The sequence below is a fragment of the Haemorhous mexicanus genome, chromosome 3 (genome assembly GCF_027477595.1).
Source record: "Haemorhous mexicanus isolate bHaeMex1 chromosome 3, bHaeMex1.pri, whole genome shotgun sequence".
NCBI lineage: Eukaryota > Metazoa > Chordata > Aves > Passeriformes > Fringillidae > Haemorhous > Haemorhous mexicanus.
Genome location: NC_082343.1, coordinates 76662647 through 76690436, shown reverse-complemented (window position 1 = coordinate 76690436; position 27790 = coordinate 76662647). Strand labels below are relative to the sequence as shown.

The following is a 27790-nucleotide window of genomic DNA, read 5'->3' as shown; positions in this document are numbered from 1 at the left end:
CTTCAGATGTATGGAATTAAAAGAGCAGTTGTTATTTTAGCCTTTTCTGGTGAAAGACATTGCTAAGGGGAGTTTCCAAAGCCCAAAGAAGTTTAATGTACATGATGCTGACAAGAGTACCGACGTGTATGTAATTACTGAGTGATGAGTAGGCTGTTATAGTAAGATTTCTGAAACAGTTAAATACAGAGATCGTATGCTCTTTTTATTGGCATACAGTCACTACCCATAGAAGTGCATTTGTGTCAAAAAAATAATTTTCATATTTACAGGAAGTGACAGAATTCCAGTTGTTGGCAGAGTATATAAAGCTTTTCATACACAATCTTTTTTATTATTAGACAGAGAATATAAAATCTGAACTGAAAATCAAATTCAATGCATCCTGGAAACTGTATTCCTCAACAGCTTTTCTTAAACTTATTTCTAGTTTCTGTCTCTTGTAAGACATCCTTATAGGACATCTGAACTGTTATGCTACCTACTTTCCAAAAATTCCTCACTCTTACCCAAAGCAAAGAGTGTAGTGAGATTGGATCAATATATCATTATTTATATTCCTACCAATGCAAGTAAAAGTTGTGTGTTGCAAATTATGCCTTATTTTGCTAATAAATATGAATGGTTACTCTATGTGAAAGATATAATTGAGGGGAGTGATATAATTTATAACTGATTATTTATCTGTAAGTGTTTTGATAAACATGCATGTATTCACTAGCAATTAACTTGCTTATTAAACACATAGTTAAAATGTATTTCTTTGCCCTGAAGCAGTTTATTTCTGCATCTTATTTATGAAAAAAATTACAGTGGAAAAAAGCTGCATAGCTGAATTTTGATTTATTTAAATGGATTTATCTGTTCATGAAGACATGCTTTCCAAGTTGCCTGTACTAGCACCATTTTTTCTTAGAAGATGGAGACAATCAAAGAGAATTTACTTCGATGTTAAGCCTTTTACCTTTTTCACAACTGGTGTCATACCAGACCTTTTAGGCACAGATCTCTCCCCAAATTTATGTTCTTCTGTATGAGTCACTGGCCTAGAGTTGGGTATTGTTGGTTTGTTTTTTAACTTCTATTACTTCTGTTTTTTAACTTCTATCACACTCTTGTTTCTAATAGCAATAGTCAATTTCCTTAAGTAGGTAATCAATGACCTCTTTCACTTTATGGTAATATTAAAATCAAAAATTTAGTGGCATTGCTAATACATCAGTGTATCAGCTTTACACAAGTCATAATTCTTGTGACACTAAGAACCAGCTTTAATATTCACTACTCATTTCATGCATGTGCCAAAATGTAAAGTTAACCTATTGTCAGTTTTCCAATGTGTACTGAGTGATGTTTATAAACATGCTCCATAAAAACATCTGAAATTCTGAGATGTGTGTAATATCCCTGAACATCCAAAGATCTCTCTGAAAACTGGGTGAGGAATATAGTTCCAGAGCTTAACACTGCCACATGAGATCAGTTAATCGCACATATTCCTAATGGGGTTCAGTCGGTTTAAGTATAGCTTGTATTACAGTGACCCATATTTTACACAAACAGCATATAGTATCAGCTAGACCAAAAAAAAAAAAAAAAGGGGTTATTAAAAAATCTATTACACATATCTAAAGAAAAATAAGATGTCTTTTCTCTCTTCTTCCACACCCCCAATAAAGTAATCTTATCATGTCCATGGATTACAAGTGTTTCACGTTAAATCTTTTTCAAGTACTTTAAAAATCTGTTATACCAAAAAAGCTGCCTTTTTCTTTTTTTTTTAAGTACTTTCTACCATTTACCACAAAATTCAGGTGCAAGAATTTTAAACAAAAAAATGAACTAAAGAGCTTTATTGACATCACAGTACATTCAATAGTAATTTTAAGAACATTACAGCTGAAAGAGAATGGCCTGTTTTATAGTCTTAATAAGCACTACCGTTCTTGAAAAAATGTAATACAAAGAAATCCTATTATTCTGAGCAGCATTTGGAAAAAATACACCTATTTACAAATTAAAAAAAGGATTCTGGTTTCACCTACATAGCCACAATGTGCCTCTATAATGAGACAAGCCTTTTATAACTCATGGAATTTTTAAACGTCATAGCACTGGTGCCATAAATTCCTCAGCGTTTACGACGAAGAGGAGTTGTTGATCTGAAAAATAAAGGAAAAGGGGGAAAAAGTTAATTGGAAAAAATAAAAGACCCCCAAACCCACACACACTTTAGGCTTAGTAATTAATAGTTTAAAAAGATTTTCCAAAGTTACTTTTGCCTAAGACAAAGTTTAATAAATACCATACTTTATTAAAAAGGTTCATATGCCGTACACATGAAGACGAATATAAAAAAACTTTTATAAAGTCAGACAAAATACTTAAAAAGTATACTACCTTGATCGTGACTTAGACTTGTGTTTGCGGCTTGCCTTCTTACCAGACCTTTGAGATTTCTCCATGGAGCATGACCGAATATGCTTCGATTTCTTAGCCTTCTTTTCTTTACTGCTTCCTGGTGATTCAGAACTACTCCTTGCACTAGATTCAGAGCCTGATCGTTTTTTGCTATCTTTGGTAGTAATTTTTTTGCTTTCTTGTCTGGAATCCTGTCTTATTATTTTCACACATATTGAATCACTGCGAGAGAAAGTTCTTTCGCTGTCTCTTTTTCTCTTTAATCTACTGTCATCATGATTGCCAGCCTTACTTTCTTTTTCCTCTTTTTTGGGCTTATCTTTTCTTTTTTCCTGATCTCTCTCCCTTTCTCTGTTCTTTTTTTTGTCTTTATCTACACCTCCACCCTGCTCCTTCTTCCTTTCTTGATCTTTACCCTCACTTTTATGTTTGTGCCTATTTCCAGTAGGGCTTCTACGCTGGTCTTCAGCTTTACGCCTGTCCCTGCTCCTGCTGCGGCTCGCACGGTTGGCTCGCCGGTCTCTTGAGCGGCTGCCGCTTCTACGTCTATCCCAGCTTCTCTCTCTCGAAGGACTCCGATTTCTCCGCCTCTCCCCCCTTTCAGCACTGTGATTTCTACTAGATCTTCTCCTTTCCCTTACTTTCTCCCTGCTCCTACTCCTCTCTCTCCTGTTTCTGTGGGAGTAACTCCTGCTTCTACTGCGCCTAACTTTATGTGATGGCGTCCTACTGCGACTGTGTCTCTTCTTCCTTTTGGGAGAGGAAGAACGTGAAGTGCTGCGACTACTACCTGAGCTAGTGCTATACGATGAACTGGATACTGTGCTGCTACTGCTGCTGCTCCTGCTATTGCTGCTGCTGCTACCACTGCTAGAGCTTCTAGACCCACTCCTTCCTGTCCTCTCTTTACCCTCTTTCTTGAGTTCTACATCAGGTGCGATTGCATTTGGAGATCTCTTCTTTTCATGAACCATATCTGCTTCAATTTCTTTTGCCTCCTGTGATGCTAAGTTACTGTTCTGTTCTTTGTTGATAAATTCATTCATCTCTTTTGAAACTTTTTCATTTTGTAGCTTTTCTTCTGAAAAAAAAGGACGCAGAAAACAAAATGCAATTAATTCCAAGCAATATGTAATTTTCATACCATTACATTGACAAAACCAAGTTTCCAAGCACCTCTCATAAAACTTATAATTAAAACACTACCACTATACCAACTACTTAACAAATCACTCTCTTTTCTTATAATTCTAGAGAAGTTGTCCTCTTGGTTTAGAAGAAGTAGAGCCCAGTCATTTTAGAAGTATTGATGTTATTCCATGTTTTAATGGTTTAAGATGAAGTTCTCAAACAAATATCCTGGAACACCAGAGCTCCCAAACTGACCTACAAAAAAGACTTTTTCCTTTTGCAACCTTTCTGCACACCTGATTCTCCCTTTCTGCTTCCTACAAGACTCCTCATCAATACAGCAGGAAATACTGATGCTTCCTGCCTTTCTTTGAGACCCATTCATCTGGGTTGAGGATTACTGTCTGGTCTGAAGAAGCTATATTTCTCACATAGTGAGACCCTCAGAGCATTTCTCAGAGGTTTCCAAAATAAAAATTATTTTTATTCAATCTAGGATTCTTTGCATCACTGCCAACCTAATCTCCCCATTTTAAATTGAATCCAGAAAAAATAACTGACATATATTTTTTGCCTAAAAATGGGCTTTTGATGTGGGCCATCATTTCCTGAATTAATTTAGGGAATAAAACTGCATCCAGAAACCCAGAGTGGTCCAAATGGCAGCTAATGGTCAAATTTAACCCAGAAAACAATTCCAGCTGGTCCCCAAGTTATTAGGCAATACAGGCTGAAGCCAGTGTATATTAGAAGATGCTGTATTGTCCATTAGAAATCTTTTGCCTTTCCAAAACACTGCAACAAATGAGACTGTGCACTAGCATTCTTCAGTATTATGGATGTATAGAATGAGCTGCTTTACACCCTTGTTTTGTATTCCTGCAAATAGCCCCATGGAGATGTCTCCACACTGACATCTGGCTTCCTGCACTAGGAAGACAGAGGTCAGAGGCCACCACTCAGACACTCGCCATATGGCTATGCTTTTATGCATACATCTCCCAACACTCAAAGAGAGACAGGACTATTAAGAAAACCAAAAGTTTAACTAGTCCAGCCTTTCATTAAGGGCTCCATATGTCTTAATTTCAGGCTTTTAAATAAAAAGTTAAAGGAGGAAACCATCAATTTGAAGTTCTATCATAATAGCACTTTCTCCTCCAGCCTGTGAACTTGGTTCATGACTTCTTAACACTGCATCCATCTTCAGACAGCTCTTCAGCACTGGGATGTGACTGTGCTACCATTTTGGCCTACATTACTTGTACAAAAGAACAAACCTTACCTTGTACAGAGAAGCAGAAGTAAATCACAGGGTTTTGGGGTTTTTTTTAATTTGAATTAAAAAACCAGTTTCATAATTTTTTTTTTGCTTAAAACATGTTTCTTTGCCATGCATTTACATACACTAAGTAGTAACTCCATACACAGTGGCACAGTAAGAAGACATCGTATGGTTTACCTTCTAGCTGTTTTTCTAGTAGTAGTTGCTGTTCTCTCTCTTTTCTCCAAAACGCTTCCTGTTTTTGCCTTATTCTGTGTCGTAATTCCTCATCATCAGTATCAGATGATTCAGAGCCTCTGTCACTCCTCTCATCTTCACTGTCTCCTGATCCATAACCACCCAGTCCACCTGCGTGCATAAAGTCCAGTCTATCACGAGGAAAGATTAAGCTTTGTTCTTAATACTTCTGTGAGGCAAAGAGGAGAGTAACATTGCCCTTCCTTCACTTCCTTGTATCTGAAGAAGTCACTTTATTCTGGTAAGTGCCAGAGCTGTTTGCCAGTGTGTTCAAGGCCCCCGTATCTGCATTGATGGTCACTGTCTGCTTCTACTCCTTCTGGAACAGCTTGTTTATTTTCAGCAAGCAACCACTGTGACCATGGTACTTTTTTCCATTGTATGGAAAGGCAAAAAAGCTCCCTGTGGAGACTGTAACAGTGCCTGCCTCCGTATCAGCAACAGGACAAAATATGCCTGGGATCTTTCCCAGAAGACATCTCTGAAATGACTTCAGCTGCCTCCGTAGTCCAAGGCTACAGAAATTCTGAATGCCATATCAATTTTTTCCATATGATTTAGAAAACACTGCACTTTGACAGGTATGGAGATGGAATAGAAACAGACTTTCTTCTCCCCCAGAGACACTTAACTACTGGACTGATAAGGATAGAGTCAGTTTAAACATCTGACATGGATTTCTTTCAGTCTGAGGTCCTTAGGATCTTTACTGAGTTAGTTTTGAAACATGAATACTTGTGATGATAACATTCAATCTAATTCATCAATATTCCATGTAATGAATACATAACTGATCACTGACACTGCTGTAGTACATTTTAGATGATAAAAGTCATGTTGGGAGAAATCTCTTGCAGTTGTGTCTCAAGCTGGAATTTCAATCTCTCTTTCCTGTGTTGTTTCTGGCAGTATATGATATGGGAGCCTTTGTGTTTATGTAGCTTCTCAATAAAATAACAAAGATTATAATATTTTTATTTATAGACTTTCACATTACTCTTCTATCAGCTTTCCCCTCTGGTTCATACGGATCAATACAGAAGAAAAGTATGAAATAGTATTCCTTTCTTTGAAGGCTGCAGTGTGCTTCTGAAACTATCATACTTTGACAAGTAAATTTATCTAAAAATTTTACGTATTTTCAAAATTAGGGCAAGATTCTCATACACTAAGTCATACTGCCTAATCCACTACTCCAGCAAGTATCCCACTTATATATCAGTAGGACCACCTGTGGAACAAACAAAGGTGCTGATAATGATAAAGTTATCAGAAAGTGACCCATACTCCCAGGCAATTAAAATCTAGTTTCAAAATGCAATTTCTAGAAACGCAAGGCAAAAGTGAAACTCCCCCTTTAAGCCCTCTCAAAAATAAGGAACACACTTACCGAGTCCAGTGAGGGAAGCCAGTGCACTGGACTGTGCCAGCTGTTTTGCAGGAGCTTTGTATCACATCAACAACAGGAACAACATGTTAACACAAATAGCCACGATTTCATAGTCATGAGTCTATGGTATTGTTAAATCTACTACTATTGCTGTTCTTTGGAGGGAGAGAAGAAACATTAAAAACGCATCATCCATTTAAAACCACTTCTAGATTTTCTGACCATGAAGATTTAGAATTTAACTGCAAATTAACAGTGAACAGAAAAAACCCAAATATATACTCATAATTCACTTTCCAAGTTACAGCATCTGCACATAATTTTCAACTTCGGTAGTTACATACTTAGATTAACTCTGTTATGTTAAAATAATCTGTTCTGTAAGTACAATACATGTTAATAGCGAAAGCAAATTAATTACTGATTGAGGACTCAAAGTTCATCTCTTTTCACTTCTGAACAGCTTTGAGATAAAGATGATAGTAGTAAGGAACAGCTACAACTAAAGAGCCATTGACACACAGGTACCATTTTAACTGAAATGAATTGTATGAAAAAAATGGAGTAACTCAAGTAACTCACAATACACTGCACAGGACAACAGTACATGATTACTGGATTTGAACTCTACCAAGTTGGATGCATTATACTGGAATTGTTCTTGAGGGAGAACTATGGAGGTTAAATGTTCTAAAGACATGCAAATACAGAATTTTCGCAGAAGAAACTAAAAAGAAAAAACCTCCCAAACCCAGCATACCTTTAGTTGCTTTACGGTGAACATCTTTGGCCACATAATAGATTTCTTCATTTGTGACATCTAAGAGAATCTCTGTCAGCAGCATTTTTGTCAGCATCATCTGAAGAAAATTGCATATACAATTAAAGGCCAAAACCACTTGAATAAATTCTGCATTCAAATTATATCCATACAGCTTCACTTCTTTTGGTGACTATGAAAGTCGTCTTCTGCACATTTTATTTAATAACTTCTTTCAAAAGACATGACTAAAAAACCAAAAAAAGATTGAAACTGCTTAAATGCGACCTGATTTCACAACTCTAAAGTTTCTATTTTGACTGTGAACTGTATCTGCATTTATTGCACACAGCTATCCAGGGCTCTGATCTTAATGTCTAAAATGATTATAACAATGAATATGTAAATCAGAAATGTACTTAGACTGATTCCAATTATTCTTTCAAAAAACAAAGAGCACTTTTCTGACTGGTATGCTGCCTGTAAAGATCATCAGAGGTTACTTATGCAGCATTTTATTATTACATATTTTCTACAAAAATTGAAAAAAAAATTGAGGTGGTAGCTAGTTCTCCAAGTCGTTTATGTCTGGCCACATGCTCTACAAAAATATATTCATCAAAGTTAGGAAAATTCAGGGCCTTAATTAACAAGAATTCACAAGTATGAAGGTTGTGCAGACACAGTGAAACTGCTGGTGATCTAGGATTTAGGGTTGTAGCACTTCCTTGCAAGAATATTCTTAAATATTTCAAGAACAAGAACATTTCTTAAATACTCTTTCACAGGAAATGAGGCTGAAGCACAGATTTTAAATGGGTGCACTTAGTCACTAAAAGTTTTCAGAAACTTGGTAAGTGAAACAAAACCACTGAATTAGTAAAGATCAATGCAAAGATTATAGTCATTACATTCTTTCACTATTGTGCTAAATGACTTACATAACTGATATCCTTGTTTCTATGAGAAACACAGCATTATGAACAGATGCAAATATAACTCTGCTTTACTGTACAATTCATACTGTACCTCTGTTGACAGTATCAGGCATAGAAAAAGTGATTTACTTTGATATGCCTGAAAAGTATGAGCAATTAAACAGAAATTCTTAGTGAGAACTACATTATTAATACCATTTGATACTCCTTTTCTTCTTCTGTCATTTCTGGTTCACTTTGCTCCTCTTGAGGAGCTGGGGATGGACTCCTGCTGATTTTCCCAACACTTACAGCTTCTGTGTTTTCAGCATCTTCATCTTCCTCATCACTGTCCTACAAGTACAGCATCATAAACTTCAGGAAAAACTTAAATATCAAGCTCCTTAGTTTCTATTTTTAATAGTCAGCTTTATTTCCTTTGTACTGAAATCTGTATTACAAATTATCATAAAACCATTTATTTTCTCCCGTCCTAAAAAATATGCAGGTACGTGTACCCACACAAGCTAAGAAAATACTTAGTTGTCAGCTCCCTGCCAGACATATACTTTGGACTACAAAATAGATAACTCCTAAAATGAAGGCAATGCAAGGTTTCCTAAATTGGTTGAGTTTAGCAAATACAGGTATCTGAATATTTTCAGCTGCTGATTTCGAATTCTGACTTTCAAGGGATCTGTACGTTCCAAAAGGGAAAAAAAAAAAAAGTCCAATTTCATCCTTGTTTCTTTGTTATTACAGATCAAATTATATACTTCTACCTCTTAGCCATTAAAGACTTCAAAACATCAAGTAATTATCAACAGAGCAGCAGCTTAACCTTACTTTAAACAACAAAACCAATGAGGTAACCAGGAACACAGAGTCTCTCTTTTAACAGACTAAAAAATTGACACCTTTCAGGAAATACAAACCTGAGCAAAAAACAAGCCCTTATACTTACAAATTTACTTCTCTGAGGTAACCGTGGGCCATCCGCTTCTTCAGCCTCCTCACTTTCCTTTTTCTCTTTTTTAGACATCTGTGAACGTTGCTGCTCCATTCTCTCTTTTTCCAATTTTTTCTGTTTTTCTCTTTCCATCTTTTCCAGGCCCTCACGAATCCATGCAGGCAGAGTTCTACGCTTCACAGCATCTACATAAGCAAGGGTTACAATTTTTCAAGATGAAAAAACCTTTCCCCCACAAAAAGGAAAAAAAATATCCCCCAAAGCAAAGAAGTAAACCCCCCTCTCCCCATCAAAACAAGTCCCATATCTGATTGTGGGGGAAAAACATTTATAATTGCTTTTTCTTTCCCTGCTCTTTTACTTGCTATTAAAAAGAAAAAGGTCTTCAAATTTGGCAATCTTTACCAAATACAGCTTTTATATTTTTTCATTAAGGAGTGGTTAACATGTACCAATCTGGGGAGGCTCCTGCTTCACAGGCATCGCAATAGGTGAACGCTGTCGATCTCTGAATGAGGGTCTTTCCCTTCGATTCTGAGTAGGTGCAGGAGGTGCTGGAGGACCTGGTGGCCCTGGTGGTCCTGGCTGCCAATAAGGTGGGTGAAATCCACCCTGAGGTGGACCAAAAGCAGCCCCATGCTGAAAGAGTAATGCAGTTTATTTTTCTTCACATGGTAACAATAAATGCAGCATGTGAGCAAGTCGGTCTACAAAAATCCATGCAAGTAGGAATCCATGATTTCTATGCTACTGAGATCTCTCAATCTCTTTTACTGTGGTCCCCAAGAAACAAGTTTCTTTTAAATATTTAATAACTAAACTTAGACTTAAGCAGGGATACTTAACAAACCTGGAAGGGCTTCAACCAATCTCCTTTCACATTGGGCTAAACATTAAGCTCTATAATCACCATCTATCTCCATCAGTTCAGTGCCAGCTTAGCATCAGAGCATGCAGTTAAATAAAGAGTGTACAAAACTAAGATTTAAAAGCCTAAAAGTCTAGCTTTGTTAGCAGTCTTTTAACTACAGCGTGAGCACAAAAATTTCAAGTTCAGACTTTTATTACATAAGAATTTTGCACTGTGCACTTTCCAGTAATCCTTCACAGATCTTATTAATATGGCTGATTAAAATATTAAATGCATTAAATGCAATTTCAGTACAGATCCTGGGTTCTGGGCAATCTCTATATAACCCAAAAATCACAAGTCTTGAGGCATATATGAGGAGTTTTTTATTTTAATATTTACTGCCTAGAAATGCCAAATGATACTATTTAAAAAGAGAGTGTTCAAGAAAAAGGGTACAGTATCAAATATTCCACTGAGTATTTAAGTGACTAGCACTAAGGCACTCACCACTACAATTTCAGGTTAAGCATCTCTCTTTCATTTAATACAAAACAAGTTTTCCATAGTATTTAGAAAAGCTAATTTTAAGAATTTGTCCCATGACAATAAACAAAAATTATAATAAACTCACGTATTGGAAAATTATTAGCTCCCTATTTAACAATACTGTTGAACAAGAGAATTGTAAGAGGAAAAATAACCTAGAAGATAAAAAATTGCCTAGAAGATAACAAAAATTTTCTGCCCATCTTCCCATGTATTTGTTTATGAACAGGAGGTAGGTTTTTAGACAGCTAGTTTGTCATTTATATCAGGAGTTCTGAAGAAAAATACTGAAAATAGAGGAAAGATACAAAACGTCTTTGTGTTTAAAGGTCTGTCCAGTGCATCCTGCTATTATTAGCAACAAAACCACCGACATGTTTATTATACTATACAACTTATATGCCAGAATGAAGAAAAAAGGGGGTATGGATTTTTTTTTTTAGAAATACCATTGTTTATTCAAAGAATCACAGTAGATAGATATGGTAAAGATCAATGGATCATCCAGTCTATCTCCCTGCAAATACAGGACTGTTTCCTGTGGTACATTATCTAGCATATTTAAGCATATCTTTCTGAATTTATTTTTTTTCCTTCTCCTCTTTTTTGTTTTTTTTAAACACAAAGCTACATAATGTTAATTTATATACTGGAACACAATGATTAATTTTAATACTGCAGACAACAGCCATTTCTCATTAATACTGCAGAAAAATAAAACCCTTTGGCCTCTGAACAGAACAGAAAACTTTAAAGTTTCTTTTGTCAAGTGTTTAGTTAAAATGTATCTTAGCAGATAACAGATTCTGTAGATGTTTGTAGAACTGAAGAATGAAAGTCGCTGCTAGATGATATTAGAGGAACACATCCATGGAAGGGACTCTGCGCGCCTACAGTATTAAAGCAACAAATATGTTTCACCTGATAGTCAAACTGGTTCACTGGCCCCATTGCAAAGTTATCGGGAGGTCCCCCAAAGTTGTGATTGTTCTGGTTAAACATATGCCTGTTGTCAGGAGTAAATTCCCCACTGTCCTGACTGTTGCTGTCTTCCGATGGAGGAACAATTTCCATTTGACCTGGGGGGGTTGGAGTCATCCACTGCTGATCTGGAGGTGGGTGAGGGGGTTGGTGAGGCATTCCCCATTCTGTTTAGGATTTAGAATACAATTCGATACCAAGTTAGTATAATTTATATGAGTCACCAATCACTCAGTTTTCTTGCATTTATCACAAGGTTCCTCAAAGCATCACAGATGATAAAGCAAGGAAGAATTATCAATCTGCAGACTGTATTATACTGTCTCAATAATTTCTTCAACTAAACAAAGGGAATACAAATAGCTGTAGCTGAACTGAAACATGCAGTGGGGGACAGAATTGGACAGGCACAGACATCCTGTAAATTTGTTTTTATAAATTTCTAGTAATAGTGAGTTCACCACAAGATTTAAAAATTGCCTAAACTGTTAAAAACTGCTCCTGCTTCGCTACATCAATTTTGAAAGCAAAGGGCTATTTTACTATTATGCATAAGAGACTTGAAATACCTACTATGGAAAGAAAATGGTGTTGTAAGCAGCACAACCACTGAAACCTGTGCTCCAAAGTCTTGACCCATGATAATGAATGATTTTTTGGATTGCCCAATATCTAGCACAGGTCCCATCCCAGAATAAACTATAGTCATAAGCCCTCATACATACGTTAAAATTGGCTAACAGAGTGAAAAGGGTCTAAGGAATGAATTAAAAGCTCAAGTGGCCATAATTTTTGACTCCTTAAAAAGACAAAAATTATGTGCACTATACAGATACTTATAGAGCGTGACAGAGCTGCCTTATAACTCTCACCAGTAACAGAATTAGTATTTAGCCTCTCAGGTAAATTCCTACCTTCCATCCAGACATTTAGTACATTTTTCTAATTTTTACTGTCCTTCCCATCTGCATCATAATTGGATCTCTTACTGTAGCAACTAGAAAGTGTTATTATAGCTTTTCTATTTCTGTGAAAATTTCTACTTACTGTACAGAAATACAGCTAGAATACACTCTGCCACATAGAAATGTTAAAAATTCTTACATGTGCCTACAATAACTTGTAGCCTAGTGTAGGTAGGTGAAACCCGATGGCTACCTCCCTTTTATTACACCCATATAAGAGCTACCAGTAACATATTAAGCCTACTAATATTAAATGTTGCATTTCAATACATTTGGATAGTGACAGTGAAAACTGGGAGTGTTATTCTTTCAACCATTAACAGAATCAAGTATGAAGTGCAGTTTTCCCCAAAACAACTTAGGACATGCACATAGGCTTACTATGTTGCTCATACACTTCAAATTGCATTATACTGTAGTGTTGTAATCCAGCTTTCAGAAAACAATTTCAGAAAAATTCTTAGCAGAAAATAACCCATTTCTATCCCATTCTTATTACCAGTGGTGTCTTGTGAAGTTTAAAAAGAAAATTAATTTCTGGGAAAAAATAAAGTTTGGAGGAAGTAAAAAATACAGAAAATAATCAATACTAACAGAAGAGTACAATCAACTTTAACTTACAATGACTGAAAAATGCTGACAATCAGATACCTAAGTTAAAAAGGGTAAATCCTAAGTATATGAAACACAATAAAACCATATTTTTCACACGGACTTTTGCTGATCTTCCTTTTTAAAGATTTTATGACATCTAAAGCCAGCATCAGTTATACTGTGAACTCATTCTACACTTCAAGATCATGCCAGAAGCAGGTATTACAGTACAGGAGAGGCAACAGTAGCTCTCTAAGTAGGAGCTGTGATTAATAAGTCAACTGGTAGTTTTGCATTTTGAAGCCTGAGGGACAGGGCATGTTCGCACCAAAAAAGTCTGGCAAGAATAAAATGAAGAAACATGAAAAAAGGGAATGAACAGGAAGAGAAACAAACCTGGCTGCCACATTCTGTTGAAATTGGGATCCCCCTGAAAATTATTATGGTTGTTTGGACCAGACTCTATTCCTGAAATATCCTGTCCGTTTGGCATCATTCCCTGTTGTTCCACCACATTCTGTTGCCCTGAGGCTTCTCGCTGAGCAATCCATGCTTGAGCTAATGCAGCCCAGTCAATCTGGCCTAAAATAAACAGAGGAAGTTAAAAAGATTAGAACTCACACGTCTGAAGTTTAACACTGTTTCTTAATTACAGGTCTTATTGCTCAAGATAAATGGGCAACATTTACCTTCAGCAAGCACTGTGAGCACCATTTAAACTTATTCACAGTGTACAGTAAAAGAAACAAAGCAAATGTCAGTGTACAGACTTGCTGAAGTACAGTTTCTCTGCATATGTTCAAAATGTCACAAGGCAGATTATTTTACATTCACATTAGCATTGAATGGGTGGTAGTAATGCACTTTTTTCATATGTGAGCTAATTCTGACATCAGAAATTAATATACATATCCTTATATTATAAATTCATGAAGATTTGAGCGTAAAAAAGATACATCATTGGAAAATTATTCTTCAATGTACCTCTTCATATAACCCTTGCTGGATATTATGTTACAGTTCTCTCTCCCATTCTTTTTCTTTACTGCCATTCCTTTCAGTAAATAAATAAATTGCACCCTCAGATAAGAACACTAGTATGTCTTCTGCTTATTATCAAATTAGGAAAACCCTCCAGTGAACTTACAGAGATTAAAGTGACAGTAAAACCTGTATGCCTGATCACTTTGCCTTAGTATTAAATACACACCTGCACTTTCATCCATTTCTCTATTTCTCTTGATATTTTGAATTGTTACCACCTCCTTCTCAATTAAAGGTATATTATGTTCTACTCTTATAAGCACTTAATGGTTTTGGTGGGGGAAAAAATTCAAACAAGAGATCATGATTATCACTGCTGTAACCTAAATCAAGAACCATATTGGTCTTCCAGTGAGGTTTTTTTTTCTGTATATATAATCTGCATCAATACTTCTGCCACACAGGTACTGAATAAAAAAGCATATTCTCTCAAACAAAGGATTTAGCTTGGCTAAAAAACTGACAGGGATACATATCTAGTAACAGAGGTCTAAATGTTGATCTGTATGACTGGTAAAATGTTGGAAAATTGAATAGGATAACTCAGGTTTCTTGCTTGTATTTGCATATTATATATTAACTACGTGAAAACATTTGGAACCTTTTGTATGTTTTCTGTTTTCTAGTTCAGAAAAGCATCATAAATGTATTATCTCGAGAGCAGCTACAAAGGCAACCATGAGTCATACTCTGTTATGAAGATTCAAAAATTTAAACGACAACACATTAAAAGAATTAATCCACAAAGCTTTCTATATACTTACTTGGATCTTGCTGGTGCTGAAATGACTGCATCCACTGCTGTTGGTTCAAAGGCCATTGCTGCCAAGGTTGTCCACCTTGATCCCACATCTTTTAAGTCTTTATATAGTCTATATTTCAACTAAAAATAATAGTTGTATGTTTAAATAGATGCCCATGAAATATCACATAACTGAAACTTACATAACTGCAGATATAGTTAAGCCTTGCAAAGCAAGCTGAAGCAATGCTGGCTTAATATTTTAAGCTGGAGGAAATGGTTCATCCTTTTGGAGTAATATCTGAAATATTACTGTAAGATTTCAAGAGTCTAGTATGCTTTCCCTGTATTTTCACAAAGAAATTAACTACCAAATGATGCTCAAGGAGAGATATGACAAGTTTGTACGACAAGATCTCAACTGGCAATAAATGCAATTTAAAGCAAGTCAACATATAAAAGGCACTATTGGTATCTTTGCCTGCTTCTTAGGGAAAAGATGTGTATTTCTTCAAACAAGTGTCATGCAAGGCTGTTAAGCAAGACAAAAGTCACCAAATGGTAAAACACATTGTTAATGATTGCACAGGAGAACTGCACAGGTACAAGACAGTGCCCGCATGCATGTTATGCATTGTACAGACTCTTTTTAACTTCTAAATATATACCTTCAAATCTGAGAAAGAAAAATAAATATGACCACACAATTACCACATTGCACCTTAAAATCATGAGAAACAACTTTTGCTGTGCTGTATATATCCTCACTGAGCAGGCAGCAGCAGCCCTAGCTCCAGATGGCAGCAGCAGAGCTCCACAGCCTGCCTGCAGTGAAGCTCCAAGGCCAGCTCTGTGTGAATTTGCTGAGGCACAGCAGATCAGGCAGGCGTGCCTGCAATGGCACACCAGCTCCTTCGTCACTTGTACCTCCAGCACACACCTAACCTGCTACACATGGAAGACCTGAGAACAGCCACCTGCATGGCTCCAAAGAGCTTCTCCAAAGACAAAGACTACGCACAGTTATGGGAACACTTCACTCCAGAAGCTGTTCCCGAAAACCAGTATGGTAGGAATGCACTGAGTGTGACCCCGTCTGCCCCATCCAATTTGTTAAGAACTTCTCAACAGGCTTTCCACTCAATGAAAATATCCTCATGGAATTTAACATACAATCCCCGAGTTCACACTGTTAAAACATTAAGCATGTAGGTTGTTTCAAACACTCCAAACTTAAAAGAAAGAGAAAAATTCATTCCCTGAGGTCACAGGAGCAGCATACAGGACCCAGTCGTGGCTCACAGCCAAGTGCAATACAGAATAGATGAATAGAGCCTCTCTGCTTCAGAGCAAACCAGTTCAAAGCAGCCAGTGCCACTTGGGTGGCCAGCCAGGAGCAGCCCCAGTGGCTCTGAGGGAGCAGGACACACACACCCCACAGACAGAGCCCACTCTCGGCACATGGACAAAGCTACTGGAGTGGAACCTACTCACAAAGGCATCCTGTGCTCACCAGCTCACACAAGGGACTGCAGAGGCAAAGAGCATCCCTCTACAAAAGTGCACCACACAAAGAGCTGCACTCAACATCAGGGGCACTGGGCCATGCAGAGATGAACACAAACTTGTATTTTGCATACTTCTGTCAAATGAAATCCTTTATCTGAAAAAATGCAGATTGCCTTTGTTTTGAAACCACTTACTGTCAACACTGTACAAAAATTACACCTGTGGCCCTGAAACATTCAGTTGCATTTTGGGGGGGGCTTTAAAGAAGACCAGATCAGCTTTGGCAACAGGGGGAGTACTGGGCAAAACCTATCTAACACTTTATTAATTTCACTATCTTTTCTTGACTAAGTATGGAGGCTCTTTCCCATTTCATGAATACTTTTATGCTAGTCAAACCTTTAATAAGTGAAGACATGACCCTTTCTCTTGTCTCTTTCTTTTCACATTTTTATCCATACCTAGGAAATTAACTTTTTTATACCAGCTGAGTGTATGGGTGGCTACTAATGCACTTAATGCAACATTTTAGCTGATCCCTTAAACTAGCTCTCCAGTTATTCATACACTTCATATCATACACTACATATGAGGAAGTAACTGCAAATACTATTTTCACCCTAAAGAAAAAGGTAAGTAAATGTTTTTTTCTTCCCTCAGTTCATCTTTCCATCCTGAATAAAGATACTCTCAAATGTCAAAATAAATTTGTTTACATATTAAAAGTTTTAAGAACTGGGATTTCAGACTACCACTGCAGTGCCACAGCCTCATGGTACTGCTCCCTTTGTTTCCAGCTGTTAAATCCCACTAGCAATAATCAACATGGATTTCACTAATTCTAGTAGGATTTTTTTACCTCAATACATAGTATGTGGCAACAAGTTTGTGGAACTAGACTAAAATTTCGCAAAAGGTTGTTTTTTCACTAATAAGACTGCTTTGCATATAATTGAATGCAAAAAAACCCCAAAAAACACAGTTAAATACCAATTTCTCTCATAAAAATGTAACAATATTAAGACCACTTCTACAAATGCAACTAAATTGGAACCTCCTACACACAGCTTTTACGTGGTAGGATTAGATGAGATTTATTTTTACTGGACTTGTTCTATCTCTGTCCTAAAATCTTCAGTATTACAGATTTTTTTAAACATGTTCCAGCTAACACAATTACATACCTATTTCTCAATTGAAATGGACACTTAGTATTCTGCCTTTTTTTCTCTTTACTCTCAGGCCTTGATCCTCACTATGAAGAAACTGAAGCACTTGTTTAGATCATTAATAAGGTCTAAGACAACAAATGCCTCCACATCTCAATAAAACCTGCCCTCAAGACAATAAGTGCCTTATTATATTACAGGGTATTCAAATAAATCTTGTGGGAAAGATATATTACCTTGCAGCCCTGCACCAAGTGGCATCTGAAATGGTGACCAAGGGATAAAGCAGACAGGCAGTGACCTCAGACAGCAGCAGCATTCATTCACCTCCTGGCTGCCCCATCAGCAAGTTATTATGCCCTAGGACACCGAGGCCAAGTCCATACTCCTACAGAAAGGAGTGCTGAAGGACCCCACCCTGTCCTCACTAGAGAGCAGCACTGTCCCAGGCCACCTCGCACTCTCTGGGTGCTTCCAAGCACGTCTCAGGTGTTGCATGGACTTGGGACCCCCCAAGCAGTTAACACGTGTCCAGTCTAGTTTGGAAGGTCACAGGCTTTCCCTCAGTGCCAGCTGGCTGCAGAGCCAGAATAAAAAGCACTGTTGGATTTTAGTTGTTAGCATAGATAGCTACTGATCCACTGGTCTGCAACATAATATGGCCAAGTCTTCTACTTGCCCTAGAGAGATTATTTTATCTTATTACTTCTATTCTGGGGAGAGAAATCAGGTGTGGAAGTGCAAAGCAATATGTCAAAGCATGGAGCTGGGTTCTATTTTGATGCACAACATTATGACAAAACAACAACAACAGTGTAAAACCCTGAAGAACTTCAACATTTGATTAATTCAATTTATGCCACTCAGAACAAGCTAATTTAAAATCACTGCTATTTGAAACAGCTAATTTTAGTTTGTGAACTGTATTTGAAAGCTTTTAATTCTGCATTGCATTTGTACTTCTACGGTTTTCCTGAAGAAATGTTGATTTTCATAGGTTGCTAACTATAAAGTATGCTGGCTTTCAAGTACACAGCTTTATTACCAAATTCAGTGTAAAAACATTTGTTACTAATCAGAAATATGTACTACACAAATACTTAAGCAATGACATCACTTTTTTATGCAACCGTACATGCAGAAGCCCTTTTCCAAATATGATGTGAAAACTGTCCAAAACGATTTTTTATTTATTTCAACACATCTTCTTTATTGAGCAATGTTTGCTTTACAGAAACACAAATTGGATATGGAAGGAATAAAATTCACACCTTAAAATGTTTATAGAAGTAATCTTAATATATACAGGCTAAAAGAGAAGGTCATGTATTCAAAATTTTTAATATTGAAGACTAAATGTGTGGCTCAGAGCCATTGAACAGAAGAGGTTAGTTGTAGCTCCTCTCTCTTTATGGTCACCTGGAACAGCAGGACATCATCATTTTCTGGGAAACTGACTCTCCTGCTTTTTAGTTCTCCATTCTCTCCAAGTTTTCACCAACTGGTGCAAGGTAAACATGAAAAAGGTACTTGATATAATTTTTTTATCTACTGCAGGGAGGCTATAGGCATTTAAAAATAGTTCAGCCTTCAAAAATTATTTTGCTAAGCACTGCAGTGTCTAATAATTCCATCTGCTTTTAAGTTTCAGAGGCAAACCCCAACTTGGTTTTAGTTCTTCATTTGCAGCTGTCATGTTCTAAAAGGTAACTAAAACAAGAACTTGTGCTACTTGATGCTACTCTTTTTTACATAAAGGCAATGTAACTTTGTATTCTGCTTGTGAAACTTTACTGAGTATGAAAGGACTTTTCAACAGAATCTCAGTTTCCTTCCTAGTGATATTTTAAAGGTGTCAAAAATAAAAACAGATCAAGTCATACAGTAATGAACAAACCAGATGTGAGTTACCAACACAACACTTTTGAACCTGAGTCCATAAACAGAAAAGGGCACAAACTACTTCACAAAGAACTCACAAAACACAGCGGAGAAAATGTAGCCTGTTAGCAGTAATTTTAAAATGACAGCAAGGGATTCACCTCCTATACCAAGACAGGGGAGGAGGAAACAAACAATGCCTCTCACCCACTAAACCACTAAGTTAAAGGCTTGAAACAACTGGAACCTCTTGTACTAATGTATATGACAAGAAACAACCTGAGACACAAGTAGAAATTAATAAATAGAGAAAAGAGACTCAAAATCCTCTCCTACTAACTAAAATCTGCACTGACAAAATTAACTTAGGATGCTGCCACACAAATAACAGACAAGTTTTTCTTTCTTACAAGTTCCCAAATCAGCATCACCTGAAAGAAAGGCTTCACCTAATACAATGGACAGCTCTATTTCCTACCAGTGACCTAAGGCAAAATACATAGCAGAGCATCCAAATGACAGTGACACAAACTTTATTTTCTACTGAAGTTGGAAGGGAGGGAGATGAATACTGGCTAAAATTAACTCAGTTCAAAGGTTAGCAAGACAGTAACAGAGGGGTACTTCAACTGAGCAGTCATTAAGACAAACTGGTTCTGACATCACTAGTACATACAACAGGTTTGAAAAGCAACAGGTTTTAAGAATGGATCCATTTTGTAGGCACCTACTTACAAAGGAAAATGCAGACACTATCCCTCCTTTACAATGATGGGTTAAGGTTCTTTCACTTAGCTGTTCTACCCTCCAATTCAATTGGACATAGCCTTTTTTCCTTTCCTTCTCTCTCTCCAGCATACACACACAAATAAACAAAAGAACATTTATTGGTGCTTCAAGAGCTGTTCCCTGATGTCAGATCACAGAACAGGAACCTGAATCTATTAAAAATCTGTTTACCAATGAAGAAACAGAAGCCAATTCAGGATTCTTTTTGTTTTATACAGAAGCACAATCACATGAGCAAAGCATCAACTCACATTCAATTTCACTTACACCTATTTAACAGATTATAGAAAGTTCACAAGATACCTGAAAATCCTGCAGGAGTTAAGAGCAAACATGTTCTGAAATATGTTCTTTCACATGTTGGGTTTTTTCTTTTTAAATTTCTATTCAAATGCTGGACTAGAATCTGCTGAAGTCTTATTAAAGCAAATTACTGGTATGAAAATGTGCTACCCTTGACAGAACTGCTGGTGAGGGCTCCACTGCTGATGATAAAAGCTGAGACAGCAATATAGACAGGACTTACCTCGATCACCATCAACCTCTGAGAACCAACAGCACTCAGAAACATTTAAACATGGTGTCAAACTCTCTACCACTGTATTTAAACTAACTTTTCTTTGTGTAAAGACAAAGAACATATTTTTAAAGGCACCTTTCCACTCCCATCCTTGATTGTAACATGCAACTCAACTTAAAATTACACTTCAGTGTTAACCTGTTCTTTTAGGGAAAAAAGGCATCTCCTTCAACCTATTTGTTAGCATAATAAGGTATTTTCCAACATAGTTGTATGATGTGTCCAGACACACCACACACTGAAAGCACACATTTAGAAGGTACTTACCAGTAAACAGAGTCTTGAGTGATAATTCACAAGCTCACCTTTAACTTTGGGAGACTCCCCCAAGCACTTCCCACATAACATAGCTATCTTAAAGCAAATTATGTATTTCCACACCAACAGGAATATACCCTGTCAAGAAGAACACAGCTTCCTGAGAACCCACCAATGGCACAGTGCTTTGTGAAGGCCCTTGATGTCAAAGATGGGGCCATCTTTTAGACAAGGCCACCAACAGAACTTGAGCAGCAACAGGCTCACTCAGGTTCCTTGGACAACCCTGCCTAGACAGTTTCATAATGTAAACTCCTAAAATCCACTACCAGTTCAACAGCACTTGTGCAGAGCTAACTGTGCTCTGACCTCTCAACACTGGAAGAGTCTTATGGAGCAAGGCTCAGTCTTGGAAATGTCAAAAGACAAAGCCTGCTTGTCACCCTGGAGATCCTATCTTCCTTAAATGCCTTATGACATTGGCTGCAGCAGAACTGAAAAATATCAAGAAACTTCCCCTGGAAACATAAGCAAGATCTGTCCCCAAACAAAATTTAATGCAGCTAATGGATAAACTGAATTGCTCCAATTCATGCAGCTAGTCCACAGCAAGAAGCACAGAGACCTAGGAAGTTAGTTCAGCTCAAGAAAAGCATCAGGAAGATAACTAACCACATCAAGCTGTGCTGATGAGTGCATCTTACACGTGCTTTCTTGTTCCTTCTAAGTAACTCGCATCACTCTGACAATCTGCTTCTTCCTAATTTCAATGTTACACACCATCTGAACCATGCAGAACACCTTACAGGTCAACAGCTTCTGCAGCAGATACAGAGATTCTGAATGGCTTGCCAGGAAATCCATGAAAGTCAAATATCTTCTTACAAATGAGGAAAAAAGTCATCTTTGGAATATGAAATCAAGGATTTGTTAGAAGCTAGACTTATTTAACGCCAAGAAATCAGGAGACAGCCTAGGAATCAAGCTGTCACTAGAAGGAGAGTGGCAGAGCACACACTTTCTGCTGTATCATGAACTGAAGAGATCAAGGTTAGGAATTCCTACATCAGACATCAGTATCACTGGACCTGACCTTCAGGGCACACCCTGGTGGTGGTGGTTTATTCAACCCCATAGACAGGCAGACTATGGATTCTGGAACCTACAGAGCCCTGAGCCAGAAATCAAGAGCCTTCTAATGCTGAGGGGAGGCTGCTGCATCACTTTTCTGATCATACTACTCATCATTCCTGAAAAGCAGGTCAATATATGACACAAGATGGTCTGACAAGTTTTACTTGCAAATGGAACTCTTAACACACAGCTGCAGGAGTTATTCTGGTGACTAAAGATTTGTCTTGCAGGCATTCCAAACAGGCATGGCATTTAGCAAAGAAATATCCATCATCTAATTAAACAAGGAAGCTGAAAGAACAGGCCATCATGCATACTTGGAGAATCCCTACACAACTAGTCTTTGAACCTCAGGGTTTAAAGACAACACACTCTTTTGCAATCCATGGTATCTTGGCAAAAAATAAAACCAACCAACAAACCAACCAAAAAACCAAAAAAAAAACCCAAAAACAAACACAAAAAAAACCCAACCAAAAAAAGCTAGAAAGATGTTCCACATCCTCTAAGGTAACCTGCCAGTGCAGCCATGACTTTTTGACTATATTTAGGTCTACATAGTTGAAGGGAAAGCCCCCAAGAGGTAGGAGTCCTGGTTTGTAACAAACTGCAGTTACTGGTTTTGAAACACACAAAGGCACATTAGTCTCTGTTGCTCTTTGTAGAACCTGGGCTACAGAAGTCATCCTCAACACATCTTGAGAAGGATCTCAAAAGCATCACATACTCTGTGGGCAGAGTTTCTTTATCTCATATAAATTTAGGCTCTGAAGGTGAACCTAAAAGAAAATTAAGATGTTTCAGAAGCAGAGCTCCTTGAAATCAATAGCCTGATTTCTTGATCTTCATATGGGTGCCTTATTCTAATGTAATGCTTTTACCTTTCATTCAAGGTAGTTAATACTGACTCAGTGAAATTTCAGCACAGTGACTGAAAGCTCATGATGAGTTTCCAGATGAATTCTGTGGAACTGTTCAGTTGCCAGTGGGACAAATCTAATCCTGCATTTACCACACAAGGATCAAAGCAGTTAGTAGAAAGACAGGAATAAGGCCAATACCTGAAAGAGTTGAAACTGAACAAGTGTTACAGCCGAGCTGTTTCCCCCCTCCCTTTTCTCCCACTATGCTATTGCTTCAACAGGGCCATGGTAGCAAAGACATCACCAATGAGGTTGGAAGGACTAGTGGATAAATACTCTGGCGATATAACAGTTCACATAGCTCTCCCAAGGAATTAGAAAGAGCAGCTCAGCCATGGTATTCTCAACATCCAACCATGCTGGAACCCAAAGTCACTAATGGACATAGACGGTACAACTCCAAAGATGTCTATTTCAAAGTACTCCCAACTGGAAGGAAATGTAAACTGAGTGCTTCTTCCATGACTGTGTCACTGGAATAAAAGCTACTTTTCTGTAAGAATTTGTACATAAGAGGTGCAACTAAAAGGAATTGCAAATGAAAAATAGCTTTGCATATCTAAAGGAGCCCCCCTACCAAGAAGAAAAATTTAATGCAGGAAGGGTGTCACAAGACTTATCATTAGGTGGGGGTCTTAGCATAGGAGAGCCAGGTAAGTCAGAACACTTCTGCAGTTAAAAGGAATCATTAGGTGGGGGTCTTAGCATAGGAGAGCCAGGTAAGTCAGAACACTTCTGCAGTTAAAAGGATGTGGGAGTCTGGAAAAGCGCTGTATCCTATGCACCCACGCAGGAACGAACCCTGCAAGTTACTACAGAGTGGCTGCAGACACATTCAGTCAGAGTCAGAACAAATGCATACCATCACTCAGACAAAAACATACCAGCTTCCATTTTACTTGGGAGAATTAATATTTACTACTATATCATACTCAGCTGATCAATAGAAAATCAAAAATTTATGGCATTATTTAAGTCTACACTAAATCAGAAAAGTTACGGTAACTGTCTTGCCTCTGTTTCACTCATTACACTTTCACTTGGCCAAAGACTTTTATACATCACATAGGGCACCACTCTAAGTTGTTCCCAGTATTTTATGCCCAGATACTATGCACCTTTTCTCCTCTTGAGAGCCAGAAGCTCTACTTTTGTGCCTGCTGGGATCTGTTAGCATGATGACAAGTCAAAAAACGTGTAAAATTTTCCAGCTCACTTACAGTTGTGTATCACTAAAATTTGCTCCACTGGAATTTTTAACATCAGAACTGTTCTTTCTCAGACTGAAGAACAGAGGTTTTTCAAATTTGTAACCAAGATCCAAAATACAGAACCAGAAAAAGAAATTATGAAAGCAGCTTGCTCAGTATCCATGAAGTTTTCCAGAACCTGGTTCACACATCAGTATGTCTGACTAATATTTACAATGCTTACAAGATGAAGCAGCATGAACAAAGGTCGAATTTAAAAAAAAAACTGACAGGAAAAAAAAAAAGTACTGTGAAATCTTCTTCAGGGAGTCACTCCAGCAGTACAGCTTCCAAGGTCTGTCAATTCAAACTTACATCCACATATCCACTGAGCTGAACACAACTCTTTTTTAAAAGAGCAAAGGGACCAGATATTGACATCCAGGTACCATTTACTTATTTTTTGTATTTCTAAGACAAAGACAAACACATGATTTGATTATCATACAGTACCAAAACAAAATCACTGCTAGAACATTTACTAAAACAGAAACATTATCATAACGTAGGCAACTTAAGTCCAAACTGTGCTGGGCTTGGGGGGCGGGAAGGGAGGAGGGAAAGTCCAATCTGATTATTTTTTCATGTAACATTCCACTGAAAGTCCTGATGCAGGATTTACAATTAGCCCTGTAGCACAACATTTTTTTTTTTCTGAAGTGAATTGCCCATCTGCAACTTCCTCTGCAATGAACATGCTCTGCACAAAAATGAATAGTGCCAATAACTAAATAAACAACTACTCCTCACTAGTCATGAGCAGATATTAACCTCAATGATACAGCTATCACTTAATAAGGGATCAGCTAGTGATGAAAGTAAGAACTTTAATAACACCTACCCAAAATATTATTTGTCACTAAAAGCAGACTTAGAATCACCACATACCTCTGTCATGAAAAGAAGTGAGACGGGAAACTCCTACTCCCATTGAATCTTTACATAATTCTGCAGTTAACTAAAAATCAAAAATGGTTATAACTCCACTCTACCACTACAGCTTATAAGGGGAGTTAACCACTAAAAAATTGTGGAACTGTGCTACATTTGTGGACTCTTAAGCCCTACAACACCTCTGAGCCCAAAAAACAGAAAGTATTCTTATCAGAGCAGGAGTTTGTATGTCATATGGGACAAAGGAAGTCTTGTCGTGGCCTAGCAGCAACGATGACACAAGGTTTGCTGCTGCACCAAACAAATTGAAAACCAGGAACTTGTCCGTCACCAACCCTAGCAGCTTGTACCCGGACAAAGCCGAGACTTTCAGCTCCCCTCTGTTCCACAGTCAGGGGAGCTGCAGCATCGGTCAGCCACATAAGAGCCATCTTCAGGGCAGCTGCACTCCAAAAAGAGGTTTTTTACTCCTACCAACAGTACAGGTGTTGGCTGGACTGCACTGGTATTTGTAATCCTGTCTTTGGAAAATGATGTTAGAATACTGTCTGCTGGTAGACATGCTTCATGCTTTGAAGACCACCATTCTCCCTCTCTGAAAGGTGGCCGACTCTGCTTCAATACAAAGCCTTAGGGCAACACTTGTTTCCCGTATCCCACACTTTCCAATAGACTGTTTGCTTGAAAACATTTACAGGTGATAACTATAAGAGAAGAAATTAACAACAACCAAGGTGGCTGAATACTCTGTATTATCACTTGTTACAGAAGTTTAGGAAATTTCGGCTGGGGTAGTACATCATAGAATAATCCAATGGTTTGGGTTGGAAGGCACCTTTGAAGACCATCTAGTTCAACATCCTTCATGAAATGATGTCGCTGAAAGCTCTGTCCAACCTGATCTTGGACATTTCCAACTGTGCGACTTCCCTAGGAAACATATTCTACAGCTTCTCCATCCTTATAATAAAAAAATTCTTCCTGATGTTCAGTCTAAATCTATATTTCAGTTTAATACTCTTGTCCCTCACCCAGAGCCCTGGTACCAAGCCTTTTATCATCTTTTTCATATACGAAAGTACCTTTCATTCCCTTTAGGTACTGAAAGCCCACAATAAGGCCTCCCTGGAGCCTTCTCTATTCCAGGCTGAACAATCCCAGCTCTCTTTTCCTGTCTTCACAGAAAAGCGGTTCCAGCCCTCAGACCACTTTTGCGTCTCCATCCTTAACTGTAAAGCCTAGCACATCCCATTAAAATTCACTTCAACAACTTTGTGGGATTGTCTAAAAAGAGAAACTGCAGGGATAAGTGCTGAAAGCAAAAAGGCTCTCAAACCCATGATCAGTTTGAGAATCCATTTTAAAACACCCTGCATTTGCCAAGCTACTGGTCCAGGTAACTTACAAACGCCACTGTGTGAATTTCAGTTCTCTGGAGCCCTCCAGTGGAACGAACTCATAGGAGCGGCCAGGAAACCCATGAAACAGCACAAATACTCCATAAATACATTTCATCTGCAGGAGCCAGGCTGCTGACACAGCCAACTACCAAATCCCAGTGCACATGTTGCTTCCCTAACTAGGTTACCGGCTAAACCAAGCAGACACTGCGCCCCGCGGAACCATAGGCGCTGCTTCGCCGGCGTTTCCCTGCACGGCCGGGCCGGCTGCGCGCTCCCAGCATCCCGGGATCGCCGGCCCCGCGACGTCGCGCGCTCGGCACCGGTCTCTCCCGGCGCCGCCGGGGCAGCGGCAGCGGCGCGGGGCGGCCCCGGGACATGCGCACTTTCGGGGCCGGGCCCGTCCCCACCGGGGACCCCCGCCGGGGGGGGCGGCGCGGAACGGGGGAGTCCCGGGGGTCCCCGCCGGCCCCCCCACCCCACCCCGCGCCCTCGCCGCGCATGCGCGGCGCGCCGCCCCCCCTCGGACGGGCAGCGGGGGAGGGCGAGCGGCTCTCGGCTCGTCCCTTCTCGTCCTGGCCGCCGGTTTCCGCTGTCGGCGCCGCCGGTTCCTCATGCCCGGCGAGCAGCTGCCGCCGCTACCGCGGCGCGCGGCGCCCTCCCGGTTCGACTCGGAGCGAAGGGGAAGAGCAGGTCAGCGACACCCGCCGGCCCCCCGGGAGCGCTGGCGAGCGCAGCCCGTCCCGCTACTTACGCGCTCCTCCGCCTCTCACCGCCGCCGCTGCCGCCGCTCCGCGGCCGCGCTGCCCCCGCTATCACTCCTCGTCTTCACGGACAAGACAATATGGCGCCCGCTGGCGCTCACCCGGAAGTGAAAGGCGTCACGGTGCTGACCCTCGCCTGGCACACTCGGGCGCCTGCCTCCGCCATCTTTGCTGAGGGCGGCCGGGCGGCGCTTCCCGTTCCCCTCGGCGCGGCCTGAGCGCCAACGCCCGCCGCCGCCATCTTTACTGCGGGCAGCCGCGGCGGTGGTGCCGTGGGCGCGCTCCGGGGCAGCCGCGGCGGGACAGAGAGGCGGGGCCGCGCTCCAGCCCGGGAGCGGGGAGAACCAAGCGGGATTCACCTTCCCGCCTGCCGTAGTGTGAGGAGGCCCATGGGAGGCTCATT

At 39.1% G+C, this 27790-nt stretch overlaps 1 protein-coding gene across 2 annotated transcripts; it reads right to left on the bottom strand.

The window, feature by feature from the left end:
- Nucleotides 1–1823: 1823 nt before the first annotated feature.
- PNISR (PNN interacting serine and arginine rich protein) lies at nt 1824–27508 on the bottom strand. 2 transcript variants are annotated; one of them, XM_059842409.1, is made up of 12 exons: nt 27378–27508; nt 14859–14977; nt 13447–13632; nt 11432–11658; nt 9564–9750; nt 9106–9296; nt 8358–8495; nt 7225–7324; nt 6465–6518; nt 5015–5185; nt 2401–3502; nt 1824–2162 (listed from the first exon to the last, which is right to left on the bottom strand). In XM_059842409.1, exons 2-12 carry the CDS (start codon nt 14944–14946, stop codon nt 2132–2134), a joined length of 2475 nt encoding a protein of 824 aa, XP_059698392.1. In that variant the 5' UTR covers nt 14947–14977; nt 27378–27508; the 3' UTR covers nt 1824–2131. The 2 variants fall into 2 exon arrangements, with proteins under 2 accessions (XP_059698392.1, XP_059698393.1); XM_059842410.1 differs by lacking the exon at nt 14859–14977 and having other exon boundaries at nt 27378–27503.
- Between the last annotated feature and the right edge of the window lie 282 nt (nt 27509–27790).

Excerpts from the sequence above, each read along its gene's own strand:
- PNISR (XM_059842409.1), bottom strand. The coding sequence starts at position 14,946 with ATGTGGGATCAAGGTGGACAACCTTGGCAGCAATGGCCTTTGAACCAA. Across the intron at positions 13,633-14,858 it reads TCAGCACCAGCAAGATCCAA|GCCAGATTGACTGGGCTGCA; the intron begins GTAAGTATATAG and ends TGTTTATTTTAG. Across the intron at positions 5,186-6,464 it reads GGCTTCCCTCACTGGACTCG|GTGGACTGGGTGGTTATGGA; the intron begins GTAAGTGTGTTC and ends TTATGCACGCAG.